Source organism: Dermacentor andersoni, chromosome 7, assembly GCF_023375885.2.
Source record: "Dermacentor andersoni chromosome 7, qqDerAnde1_hic_scaffold, whole genome shotgun sequence".
Taxonomy (NCBI): domain Eukaryota; kingdom Metazoa; phylum Arthropoda; class Arachnida; order Ixodida; family Ixodidae; genus Dermacentor; species Dermacentor andersoni.
The window spans coordinates 163320701-163334976 of NC_092820.1; the positions used below are offsets into that span (position 1 = coordinate 163320701).

At 45.9% G+C, this 14276-nt stretch overlaps 1 protein-coding gene across 2 annotated transcripts in view; it reads left to right on the forward strand.

Annotated features, from left to right (window-relative positions):
* The window catches only part of pall (F-box protein pallbearer), a 28763-nt gene that overhangs the window by 3651 nt on the left and 10836 nt on the right, over positions 1-14276 (forward strand). Inside the window, exons 3-4 of one of the 2 annotated variants that reach the window (XM_050180382.3) lie at positions 2526-2784; positions 12879-12974. In XM_050180382.3, the coding sequence (XP_050036339.1) occupies positions 2526-2784; positions 12879-12974 (355 nt within the window). The remainder of the gene's footprint in view (positions 1-2525; positions 2785-12878; positions 12975-14276) is intronic. The other variant, XM_050180383.3, reaches the window with a different exon arrangement.

Consider the following 14276-nt stretch of genomic DNA (forward strand, 5'->3'; position numbering starts at 1 on the left):
CATTCAGGAATGGCACTGCTATAACAACTGCAAAGAGGGGTTAGGGCGTCAAGAGATGTGCAAGCTCTGCCGAGGCAACGCATCGATGGCCCGAAAAGGGATATTTTTAAAAATGTGACAAGGTTGCCGCAGTAGCCTCTCAGCTTGAGAAATCCTGAAGAAATGCTGAGGTGAGATCACTACAAGCATCTCACCACCCACGTACTCACTGGCTTGCACAAGAAAACTCCGTGTATGTTGGCCTTGCTCGCTTTACACGAAGCTAGCCGACATCCTTCTGCGAGGTATCCAGGTGCTCCACGTAGTGCAGTGGAAGGTTCCTCACGAAAATGAAGCCCCGGGGAAACTTAATCATCTGCCAAGCTTCCTACAAGGACAACATTGAGGCAGCCTGCGCTACCGTGTCATTGCTGCCGTCGTCGTCATCGCTATCCGATGCAAGCGCGTTCATGACAGTCGCCTCATCGGTTAGAAGCACTAATTTCTAAATCTATAGCAGTGCACTTTCTTTTCACTGGCAACATCATGCATTGCTGATGATCAGCAGGCAGACCAGCCATCTTCTGTTTTTGGGGCTAGTAAAACGAGGCAAGGAACGCCTTCGACACAACCTACAATAACGAGTGCGAGCGACCTAATCCGTACTGCGCAAAATGAGGAGCCAGTCATAGCTTTCTCTATGGGCCAGTGAGCAATCTGGGAGCAACACAGTGGGCGCAGTCCATTCATGTCTCGGAGGGTGGCGTGGCATAGAGCTATGGGCACAGCCTATTGCACTTGGAGGGGTAGAAGGGCGAGGGGAGAGAGGCGCATGGAGTAGGCTGGAAAATAAGCGCCCGGCAGCTGTTGGAGTGGCAGGCCATCGTGCAGCAGCTTGAATTTCTCTTTCTTTTTTTTTTTTCAAAGATTTCGCATTTCATTACCTTTCGGCACAGCACCCTGTAGCCAGACTTTACCGTGATAACCAATAATGCGGCATGGGGGCATTGTAGTAAACGGGTTGTTCCACCGTTGAAAACATACAAAAGTTGACAGTGCAGAAGCTTCTCATTGTTATGACCGATATATTATTAAAGCTGGTATTCTTGCTAGTGGGTTTGACTGTATGTGCACAGGTGCAAACAATGTGCACAAGCCAGGATGAAAGTATTTATATTGACGTTCTGAAACAAATCTACAAAGAAAGAAAGGGGCAAAAACCCAACTACCGCTACATGTGCACTAAGCTTACATTCAAGTACTGAAACTCTTTTTGTGACAGTGCTACTGATGCAATGCTCACACATTCTTTACGATTGTTGCTGATAGCTATGGTGTCCAAAATGTCTATGTTTGCCTGGTCTTTGCTCTTGTGCGGGTACATGTGTGGTGGTGAAGGCTGGAGTACATACTGCTGCATAGGCACCGGTGACAATGGTCTGCCAAATCTAATTCAGATTTACGGGAAGCGTAGGTAGAGATTGAAATCTAAAGTAAAGATATGTGGCAACAAAAGTTGACAATTACCAAATTATTCATAGCATGCTGAAGCCACATACCAAACAATGCCCCCGAGGGGTTGTGAGTTACCTTACTTATTTGAACATAAAGTGAGGTTTTCTCCCTGAAGCCTCAGATTTGAAGTCGCTCCCTGCCTTATAGGCAACGCTGTTTTTTTTTTGTTTTTTTTATGGGGTTTCACGTGCCAAAACCACAATCTTATTACGAGGCATGCCGTAGTGGGAGACTTCGGAAATTTGGACCACCTGGGGTTCTTTAACGTGCACCTAAATCTAAATACACGGGTGTTTTCACATTACGCCCCCATCGAAATGCAGCCGCCGTGGATGCAAGGCTGATAGAGTCAGTTACTGTTTTAATATGGCAGCAGTAGTGCAAGGTTGACTAATTTGGCAGGTGAGGCAGTATCACATTTTTTCATAAAGAGAATTCAAAACTTTTTACAGTAAAGGGGGAGTGGCAGATTATGTACGAATTTTGCCTTGAGGTTGGCTTCATGGCAGCACAATTTGAGCATTGTATAGCAGCATGCACTGCTGTTAAGCCACACCTAAAAAAAAAATGAAGAAGAAGAAAAGAGAAAGGGTTCTCACGAATTCAGTTTCGTTATCTCCTAGGAAACCCTACTCTCTCCCCGCCTCAGCGTGTTAAAGCTCTGTTCCTCCCTATTTCATGGTTGCCATTTTGCGTTCTGGGCATGTTATTTTTTGAGTGTTTCAGGCAGTCCTCACCAAGTCTGAATAATCCACCAGCTGCCCTACATTGCCTGATATTAATGTGCATACTTAAGTTATTCTGGGGGGGAATCCCTTAACTGCACCCTCACCTTATAATCAAATAAAAAGGGCAGTCAGACAAAAAAATTAACAACCCAATATGTTTGTCACTACGTTCCTTTAAATCAGTGCATATAAGTTCTTGAGTGGCATTTCTCATGATAGAGAAATAACTGATGCATCAATCACAGAATCGCTACTGGATGGATGGATATCCAATGTTGACTTGCCTTGTTTCCCATGCTGCAGGTTATCGATGAGATCTTCAGGGTTTTACGCTTGGTTCAAGGGGCTGGTAATGGCTGCACGACAACGCCTCCACGTGCGCACGAGATTCTGCAAGAGCTGCGTGACATCTCGTCGATGGCCATGGAGCATTTTGACGAGCGCATTGCACCGGGCCTCAAGCTCCACGTGGGACCTATGAAGCCTACTCTAGGATTCATTGGCGCAGGACACCATGGACCGTGTGCTGCCAGTGCAACAGTGCCACGCAGCTCTGAGCTAGGTGGGCTTCCAACAGTTTTTGCTGCCACCTCACTGTCTCTGTTCGACCAATATTTGGCACAGAAGATTGCAGAGAAGTGCAACACACGTAATAGCATTTTAGATTGGCCACTTCAGCACTCTAGGGCAGTGCTGGTAAAATAATGCAGGGTCGTTTTAAAGTCATACTATGAGAATAAGAAAGTCTAACAACTTTTATCGGATTTAGTAATTGCCATTTGTGCCCGCTTACACTCGCAGCAAGATTTAGTTGCTGTCTTACGTGACCTTCGAAGCAGTGCCAGAACATTGGCGGAGCACTATGCCTTGAACATGCCATAAGAGAAATGATGTAGACAGCGAACAGATGTGACTTGGGGTTTCAAATGAAACAGAGGCTGGGTCTAATGCTGGAAAGGAAAATGATAGCAATGACTTTACAAGACTTAAAGCAAAATACAGGGTTTGTCCGTAAGGTAATGAGACTGGGTCTGGCAAAAAGAATTTATTGATCCGATCGGTATGTATTATTAAAATTCTTAAAATATACTCTTCTTGGGCGTTGGTACACTGCTGCCAATGTGATTCCCACGCTGCAAAGGCTCCCTGTAAGACAGCTGCCATAGCCTCTTTCGGAGACTCTGTGACAGCTCATTGGATTGCAAGAACACTGTCGAAATGGTGACCTTTCAGGCTTTTCTTGAGCGTTCGTAACACGAAAAAGTCTGCCTTGCTCACATTGGGGCTGTACGGTGGTTGCAGCAAGGTTGCAACCCCTATCCGGGCCAGTTAGGCAGTGCGCGTTGGAGTGTTGTCATGGTGGAGCTTCCACCAATCAGCAATCTCTGGTCGTTTCCGTTTGACGGCTCTGTGAATGTGCTCAAGGACTTCATTGTACTGAAACATGGCGTTGACGGTTCGTCCTGGAGGTACAAATTCTTTGTGGACCACCCCACGCTTGTCAAAAAAGACAATGAACATTGCTTTTACCTTGGACCTCGACATTCTCACTTTCCTGAGGTGCGAGGAGTTCACGGTATGCCACTCTGAACTTTGGCACTTGGTTTCGGGGTCGTACTGGAACACCCATGATTAGTCCATGTTATTACGCCGTCTAAAAAGTTTTGTTAACTTTCTAACTGCACCAACATCTCACGGGAAATGTCAACTCGTCATCGTTTTTGTTCAATACTCAACACTTTTGGCACCAATTTCAGACAAACCTTCCGCATGTTCACATGTTCAGGAATATTGCGAACCATTGTTTTGCACATGTTGAGGTCTTTGGCGATTAATCTGATACTCAAACGACAGTTGAAGTTCAGGAGATTTCTTACTTTAGCCACATTTTCATCCAAACCGCTCCAGGGTGTCTACCAAGTTGGCATTTCCAAATTCCCTGAATTTTCCAGGTTTTCCTCGAGTGCCATTGCCATATTCTCTGAGTGACACAGAACTTTGTTTTATGTCAAGACAGGATGACACCATGTCGCCCAATGCTGTCACTCTCTAGTATGCATGTTAAAAAATAAAAATGGACTTAATCCAGTTTGAATAGTAGGGAGTAGTGTTTATTTTATTTAAAAAGAAAGCAGAAGGGAGAGATTAGCAACATGCACAGCGAATAAAATATCTATGGCGAATAAAATATCTATAAAAAATGGTAAAGCCCATTGCAAATATAAATAAAAATAGATGCATATAGAAGCAAATATTTTCGAACATGAGCTACTTCTATCAGCTGATAGCAAGCTCATTGGTATGAGGCCCGAACTTTGTCACAACTGAGATTCTCTCTCAGCAGCTGGAAGGTCAATCTCAACTGTCCTGACATACTCTCAGCCCATGCACAACGCCTCAGTGTTGATTGAAAGACACCTGCATCTCAGCGTCAGCCAACACCTTGTTTTTTGAGCTCAAGCTTCAAAGTGGCAGCACACTTCCTTTCCCGTTCATTTGTTGTGTATCAGACCTTTCTGTTCTCGTCCTCCTTCCGCCGCGCATTCGCCCCACGGATCATCTTAAGCATCCTCTTGGTCAGTTGTACTGTCAACATCCGATTTTTCGGACTCCCTTGGGGCCGCGAAAACATTAAAAAAAATGAATGCACGACTTTTACTGCCCTTAAGAGCTCAAGTCGCCACGGACACGCCCGAAAAAACCCTGAGGGCCTGCCAGTACACTTATTAGGCATATCGGTCCTCGTACTGTGACAGGAAACAGCGAGTGCACACGTGTATAATACATACTGTGTCCGGTGACAATTCCCCTTTCCACGCTTGTTGCGCTTCACCGCATGCTTCACGTATGCTTCACCGCGTAACATTTCTGTATTGAGGCGAAGCTGACTTTCGGAAACCGGCATTGTGCAACGCATCAAGGTTTTCAAGCTTCGAAGCCAATCGCGAGAATTACAAAGACAGAGTCGGTGCCATTGCTAACAGTGGTGAAATATTTTAATTTAAAAATTTGGCTGCCCTTCCACTACGTTGAAGAGGGGTGCAAGCAAAGCTCGGTATCCACAGCTCTTTGCTGCTCTAACGCCTCGGCTTTGCGCTCCCTCACGGCGAGGTTGGCACGTTGATGACGAGCCTTTTTCCGAGCGAGTTCCGGGCGGCATTCGTGAAACGCCTCCTGTTCTTCAGCCGAACGCAGAATGCGTGGCCCGCTGGCATTCCTTAAATGCAGCCTGCTCTTCAGCAGAATGAACCAAACGCGGCCTCCCCATCTGACTACAGAGTCTGAACTGGCGGGAAATGGTGGGCTTGAGGCGAGCAAACACGCGATCACACCTTTTCCCTCCTCCGGAGGGTGGGGATGCCTGTGATTGGCTCGTGCCTTGCACTGCGTCTACTTCTTCATGCATATAAAACCCCGCTCTAAAGGGTGTGTGATGAACTGACAGTCACTGAATCAGTTGGCGTGGTGGTCTTGCAATACGGAGATCAGTGGTTTGAGTCCGCAGACCGACAAGCAATTTTTATTTTCGCACGGCTTGAGTCTTTTTTTGTATGGCAACACTGACGCCGACACAAGTGAGGCAATACAAGCTTCGCTTGAAAATGCGGAACTGAATGGCAAGGAGCTTAATCGCAAACGTCGAAGCAGCTAGACCTAGTGTTGATGCGGTAGTGGCTACGGCTGCCAGCGGATCTGCGTGCAAGAGCGCCGGTTCGAGGTGGGGAGAAAATCAAAATGACGGCAGTAGTGGCTTTGATTAATGCCATTTTGGACCTGTGGTCATGTCAAGGAGTCTGGAAGATCAGACGGCAAAGGGTTCTTGCGTCCAAAATTTCAGTCGTTCTTATACATTGACCCTATGGGGGGTACGTGGTGGTCCAAAAAATTGATCATTGACTGTACACTGGCAACTCCTCCAGCCGACGTCATGGCATCATAGGTGATTAATTACAACTTTTCTGTTACTTGAGCCCGCATTAGCGCGACTTTCGTTCCCTTTCGATAAAATGACAGCTAATTTTCCCCGATAGAAGCACAATTTCACCAAGTTTGCCCTGAATATTTCTAGACTGTTAGGAATCCCTGAGGATTCCCAGTTTTCCCGGTTGGTAGACACTCTGCACTCGTTGGAAGGCGTCCAGATTGCTCCATGTCTTCAATGGTCTCCCGTCCATTCTTGAACTCACTGAACCACCGGAAAACCTGGGCCCTTGACAGGGTGTCGTCTTTGTTAAGTCTCCTTAACCAAGGCAAGCGTCCTGGAAGTGGTTTTGCCCATGTAAAAGCAAAATTTAATCGCATACCCCTTCTCGAGCGAATACTTCATTTCTGGCATTTTCTGCCGTGACAAAAACTCAAAAACAGATCTTGCGCCACTTCAGATCCTCACTGCATCAGAGCCCGGACGCAATTGCTGCTCGAAGCATTACTTAGCTTAAAACTACCACCACAAATTCCGCCTCTGGGGACCACACAACTGGCAACTGCAGCGCCGCACGGTAGCCAATCTCATTACATTACGGACAAACCCTGTAAGTTAGATAAGAAATACAAAATGGTGATCTTACAGCCGAAACTAGAGGGAATGAGTGGGCTCGGCCGGACATATCGCTGCTGTTATGGCTGCATTCTGATGCGGGTGCAGTGAAAAACAAAAGAAATTGATAGACTTGAGGGATTTCTTTGTCATTGTACTCATATACAGCTACAGCAGCAGGTTGTCACCGTGGACACCACTGTCTTCTGCAGTACAACTTCTCTGAAATACACGCAATATTGTCCTCATCCACTACAGTATTGCCTGCAGTGGCCTCCGAAGTACTGTTGACATCCAATTTTTCGGGCTTCCTTGGGACTGCGAAAATATATGAAAAATCAGGCAGTCCAAAAAAGTGAATGCATGCTGTAAATGCACTATATTATTGATATTGCTTCGGTGGAGGGTGTCTAGGACGGAATAGCAGAACTCTGCAACTCTGCCAGTGCATCATTGAGGTGGCTCTGTAAAAAGCCATTGATAAAAGAAGTCACAGTTTCTCCAGAAAGGCGAAGCATCAATTGCGATAGCAAATTATTCTACAGCTATATGAAGTAAGGATAGTAGTTTGATCGGCCGTATAAACTTGTACACATCCTCTTATTAACTAAACTAACAAGCATGGTGTCACGCACGCATAAGCAAACATGAACACATCTCACTCGATGACAGCGGAAACTCACTGTCAAGAACATTGGTGTGAGGAAGCATGGCAGCAGCAGCAGTGAGCGAATTGACCTTCGTGCTGACTCTTGCTTCAACACAAACTAAGCGGCGATAACACAGCGCACACGAAGCTATCGGCACTCGGCCCACTCTGTCCCCATCACAGACCGCTTTCAAGATAGGGCCCGCCTGGCCGCACCATATGCAGCCGCCGCCAGAGTAGTATCCCTCCCCTGGTACCTTGCACGCATTGTAAGACTGCACACTTCCTTCTTGCACGCACGAGATTGGGCCACCATCATCAGCTCACCCTCGCACGCTTTCACTCGCACATACCGCATACGGTGTGCGGCCATGATGTTTTCACCCTTGAACTTTACACGAAACATCACAGCGATGACAATGTTGGAAATGGGCCTGGAGTGTCCATATAATTTCTATTGCAGTGAAAATAAGTACACAGGGTCTGAATGCTGCCTCTTATTGCTCTTTTGGTTTGTAAAATTCATTCATTCGCTTTTGCATGACGTTCCGCTTGCACAAAATAACGTATGCTTGAATTTCGCCTAGGATCGTTACATCACTCTTACTGATGACAGGGTTCTCAATGCTCGCATCAACTCGGAGCTTCTCAGCAACACAAGTGCTGGCTCTTCATTTTTCAGCTGTTAATTCCGCACAGAGGTTGTCGTCGTTGTCAGCAGCGAGAAAGCATTCAAATGTTATCTCGAACGATCAGCATTTGCATAGGTCATCAGTAGCAAGGTCTATGGAAGAGGACTGATCGGGCATGCTTTCGTTATCTTCAGTCAAGATCGCTGGCCCAATACAGAGTGCGAGGCTCACGTGGTGAAAACACTGGAGAAGCTTGTCTTATGTTGCTGCCTCCCATGCATCCGTAAGCACGCCAACAGCAGACCTTAATCAACTTTCTAACTTTTGCCACTGTTCGAGTGTGTGAGCACGTGTGACCTGTACAAAAGCTTAATATTGCGAATCACGCCAGGGTCCATCAGCTGGAGGATTGCTGTCATGTTCAGAGGTAGGAATTCCATCTGTACAGCCTTTGGCTTCTTGGTGTGTCCATGCAAAGCACATTTGTCCACAAACAGCCAAACTTTCTGCTATTGAAACCTTCTGTCCAACTTGTGGATGTACGCTTCGAATAACTGTTGCATTATCCAAGCCTTCTTGTTCGCTTTGTATAAAGCATGTACGGTTGTCCCATTAAAACATATTGGATTCTTTGATTTCCTTATGACAAGCATTGGAAGCTTCTCGCTACCTACCCAACATGCTGCTGCCTACGAGGACAGTCGGCCGTTCTTTACTGTGTTTGCCTCCATGGCAGGGGTAACCAGCAAAAGCAAGCCTTTTTCCTGGGCAAATTTTGTAGAACAACCCAGTTTCATCGCAGTTGAAAATGTTCTCAAGCACAAATTTCTGCAACAAGAGCTTTCCATTGTGATATTGTTCAAATGGCTGAATCGTTGACAGCACTGCTTTCACTGCACATCATCTCCAATCTGAAGTCATTCTCAATCATGTCTCATTCACCCATCACTGATCCTGTAAATACTCCACATTCATTTGAAGCACGAGAGCTCTCACCTTTTATTTCAAGGTGCAATGTGAGATTGGAACCCGCTTGGCAATTATAGCATGTAACCATATGAAGAAAGCTTCCTCAAGCTTTAGGTAGACACCCTAATTCGCGTTCTAACTTCATTTGAGTCTTGCTTGATTTTCCAGCAGCTTCTAGGATCTTCACCTTATTTTTGAACAAATCCAAAATCACCTGCTTGGAAATGCCAAACTCCTTGCTCACATCAGCTTGTGAGTAGCTAACTTCATTTGAGCCTTGCTTGATTTTCCAGCAGCTTCTAGGATCTTCACCTTATTTTTGAATGAATCCGAAATCACCTGCTTGGAAATGCCAAACTCCTTGCTCGTGTCAGCTTGTGAGTAGCTGCTCTCAACTGGCCAGAGGTCAGAGGTGATTTAGCAGTAAATGCGAGAGTAATGCATTAAGGGCATTATGTCGCTCCTCTTTGAGGTCCCGGATCCATGATTTAAACCGCATTCATCACATTGCAAATTATTGTTTAGCAGCTCACTCGACACACATCCTGCCTCTTCTAGGATCGAAGTGCATCTGATGGTAGTTCGAAACAGACTACCGTCAGTTGCACTATATGTCTATATTTAGCACCCGACTGGTTTCCCACACTTCACATACAGTTTTTCCCACTTTGACACTCCTAAAGCGGGAACCACATGTGTAGGCCGCAGCATTGGCGTCAACTGACGTCTGGTTGTGTGAAAAGCGACTACAGTCGCCGACCGTTTATTCGAACCTCACGGGGACTGTGGAAATCTCCGAATAAACAGGTGTCCGAAAAAGGAGATTAAGAAAGAAAAGAAAGAAAGCCTTTATTTCCACGCACTTATTTGGGCTCGGCAGTAGGCTTGAAGAAATTGTGAATGCGCCATTGCACGCTGTTCTGTTTAAGTGCAATCAGATAAGCCTGAATCTCAGAGAGTGTCGTACGGCTGAAAGCACGGTCACTGCTTGTACACGCTCCGCATGTGACGGTAGTGTAGCAATGGTGCGTCATCTTCTGACTCGGAGTCATCGTCCGGCGGTGCAGCAGAAACCTGACGAATGATCTTGCCGTCGTCGAGTGCTGCGCATGTCAGTACAGCAGTGTCAGCACCTGTGAAACTGTCAAATGAGACGGTGTCCAGAATTGCAATGCAACCGCTGTGCAGGTCTCCGCAGAACATTTTCGGCGTCAGTAGGGAGCACATCGGAAGGCGACAAATACTAGGCCTCCCGGCACCCGCTTGCCGGCATGCCCCAGCGCAGTCTGCGCAGGCACTGTCGGTGCCATTAGACACTTGACGCGATGTTTCTGTATGCCGCGTTGGATCACCGCAACCTCGACACAGCACACAAAGCAAACACCACCACGCCGTCACACCGACACCAGTCGCACAAACGAAAAATGTGGCCTACTCGCAGCGTCGTGCACGAAGAAACAAACAAATCGGCCGCTGGATTGTCTTGACATGGCTTACTAAGCTGAGACCGGAACTGCTGTAGCAACTCTATCGAACCAGGCAGAAATGATGATGATGAGCGGGGATTTCCAGCAGCGCCACTTTGTGGGACAGCAAGGAGGCTCCATTCAAAACAAAAGTGGTATTCAGCAAGTCGAACCATGCACCAGTCAGAGTCGGTGCATGGTGCGCTCAATCGAGTTGGCTTAAGGAGTGTCCAAAAAATTCAGACGAGAGGTTGCAAGGTGTCTGAACTTTCGGCAGTTTTTATACATTATGGTCTATGGGGAAAATGGCGGTGCAGCGAAGCAGACTGAATAATCGAGCATGTCCGAATTTTTGGAGTCCGAAAAATCAGTCGGAGACTGTATTCTTGTTACCGTTGGATGAAATGAAGGAAGGGTGGAATTTTGCTGGCTGCACCCATGACGACTGACACCTGAACAATGGCCAGAAGTAAGTTTCCAGAAGTTTACGGGCTCCACACTTCTGTTAACCAGCCAGTGTGGAGGCACTTTTGAAGATGACACCACTGGCCTTCGCCATTGTTGTGCGCCATACTTCATAACCTCTGAGAGGGTTGAGCACAGTCACTGACTTACATGGCACATCGCATCGTGGCAGAGGCATTAAACTTGGATTATGGGACTGTACGTGCCAAAACCACATTCGGATGATGAGGCAGGCTGTAGTGGCACATTTCGGATTAATTTTGGCCCCGTGGTGTTCTTTAACACGACTGTATTGCGGCAAAGCTGACTTTAAAATAGGAGTCAAAGCGGACCCTGCTAAATGAGTCGCTATTGTACAACACACACAAGACCTGTGCCTATTTTTCTTGCTAAAAAATTTGCCAACATTTACGATACTCCCTAATGCGAAATTTGAGTGCAGCTCTATGCTTGTTTTCATTTCACGATGTATTGGCTGGCGCGGACAATCTGTCTCGTGTGGCGTGTTGCAAATGGAGTAAAGTATGGCACGACTTCCTCGCTCATCTGGGGATCGCGAGAGCCATTGTGTGGGTGACGTGTGGGTGCAATTCACAGCAGCCACTGCTGACAGACCTCCTAGATGACATGCGCCATCTCGTAGCCATCATCACTGCACTGCATTTTTCTGCTCACCCTTTAGCCATACCCTCCTCCTCCACTTTCTGCCTCATGGTTCCGGTGCACCCTCCTCCTCTGCTTTCCTCCTCATTTCGTTAATTCCCCACAGTGCTCCGCATTTGCATTTCACCGTTAGCTCAGTTTGCCCGATGCTCGCCGCAGCGATGGGCACCCAAGAGATGCGCTCTAAAATTGGGTGCGCATAATATCCGAAGGCCTGTTGGCGTGTTAAAATCAGGCAAATACTGCTAAGCGAATCAGCAATGTGTTTTCAAATTTTTTCTGTATCTTGCCTAATTCAACCTGCCGGATAATTCAATCAATTTTGCCAGTCCCATCAGCTTTGAATTAACCAAGGTGAACTGTATAAGTGATGATGGTAGATTGTCTGCCACCATCTATGTTGCAAAAAAAGATGACAATTTGATGTCCTCTGCGCACAAGTCAATCGGAAAGCGTCAAGACCCATGTCATGTAAGGTGGACTCGTCATAAGCCAAAGAGTGATGATCACGCATGGTGAGCTGAGGTTGTCAAGGTTCCTAAAGGGTAGAAGCGAAACGCAAGTTATTGGGCAATACCTGTGCAAAACATTGCCTGTCAAAGTGTGTGCACAAGCACCAGTATTTTGTATTCGTGTGTTGCAAGAAACATAGAAGAAATAATGACCAACAGTTTTGGAAAGAGCAGATAAAATTATATTTATGCCTAAGCTTTATAACCACTTTACCACCACTCCCCTCTGTAATGCCTTTGGCCCTGAGGGTGTCATAAATAAATAATTGTATGAAGCATATGTAAACATTTGGGTTCATGAATAAGAATTGGATACTTTGGGCCTGCACTGAAGTCTTGATTGAGAATTTTAACATTTGATAATCTGGTCTCATCAGCTACCAGTGAGTTTCTCCCACTTTACCACGTCAGTCACCAACACCATCCTCTCCTCGGAAAACCACTATCCTTGATACAATATTGTGCACTTAGCTGGCCTCACCTCCTCTTCTCCCCAGAGGCAGTTGCCATTGCCTTCTTGCCAATACAGCTTTCATATTGTGACCAAACCATCTGAGGTTTTCCTCCTGAACACCTGCTTCCGTGTTCCCCACTTTTACCTTCTCTCTGATGTCGTCTTCCCATGATAGTGTGAAAACCTGTCTTGGTATCCTCATTTTTGGCCTCTTGCAAGTTATGAGTAGTATACTTCATTAGAGTCAGCATTGTTGGCCATTCTCCCTGTCTACCCTCTCGACTTGGTCCTTATCTTCTTGTTGCACAGAACTCCTGAAACATCTTTCCAACTCTTCCATCCTGCCGGGATTCTGCTGGTCATCTCACTTTCCTCGCTGCCTTCTTCGTCTGCCATTCAACCAAGGTACTTGAACTGATTTGTCCTCTTGATCATCATGTCATCGAACATAGGTCTTCGCTTAAGTTATTTCTCATTTTACAGGCACTCGTTTTGCACTTCTGTTCCTCCTCAAGCCTTTGTTTGTATTTTCCCCGAAAGACTTCTCACAGCGCTCCAACTTCACCTTGATATTTTCCTTCAACCTTGCACAGAAGAGGACTGTTTAATTGGAGTGTTCCAAGGTGTTTCTTCTGTGTGGTGTTTCACTGGAAACCAACTGGCTCGAAATTTCTCGCATCCGTCTGTCCAAGATCAGTTGCAACTATATTGATCCTTTTGCAGTTCCTGCTTTTCTGACTGTCAACCTTGTGCCTGTAGACTAGAACAATTATGCTTTTGCCTCGCTCGTTTAGGAACCATTCTTACTTATAAATTGTTGTCAGGAGGTCAGTTAATACATAAATTCCTTCTCTCACTGCTATCCATGCTTCAGCTTGGAATTCTGTTTGGTCTGAAGGAATCTACATTTTTAATCCTCTTCAGTGCTTTATAAACTTCTAACTTGCGTAATTTTTACATTCTGCAATCTGTCCTTATGTTCATATCGATTCTCTAAATTGTGCAGTCATGGTAGAAAATCCCTCCCCTATTTTCATACTTCCTTCGAGTTTTTCAATGCATCAACTCCCTTGATGTCGATGATCTTCTTTGTCATCTTCCTCTGGCTTATAGCAATCCTGGAACTGTTCTTCCACCCTATGTTTGCTTTCAGGTTCTCGTACATTTCTTTATGTACCCTCAGGTATTGCCTGCACTGTTTTCTTTGTTTGCTTCATCTTCATCTAAAATTTGAAGTCCTCAAGTCCCTTCCCTTGTAGTCCTTTTTCTTTGTAGGTCCTGCTGGCTTTTCTCACACCATCAGCTTTGTTTTCCTAAGGTTTGTGAAAAAAAAATTTCTCCTAACACTTCAGTCTTCCCATTCCTGATTAGTTCTACATTCCTACCATTCTTGCAGACAGGTGTGAAAATCTTGGAAGCTTGTGTCTTGTGCGAGGCAGCTCCTTGAATCTCTACCTTACTTTGACACCGTGAAGCCCGAACACTTTAAAGCAAGACTTTTTTTGAGAACCCTCCCAGACATTCCTGAACATGGCTGCTGGCTGGATGCTGCTGCTGTCTTGTCAAATGGTTCATATGCAGGGCAGCAATACCGTCTTTACTACCCTTATAGGTGTCCAGGCTGGTGAACCTGTTTCCTACGGAATTACTCAGTGATAAAATAAGTTATACTTAAATATCCTCAATGCAACAAATATATGTATAACA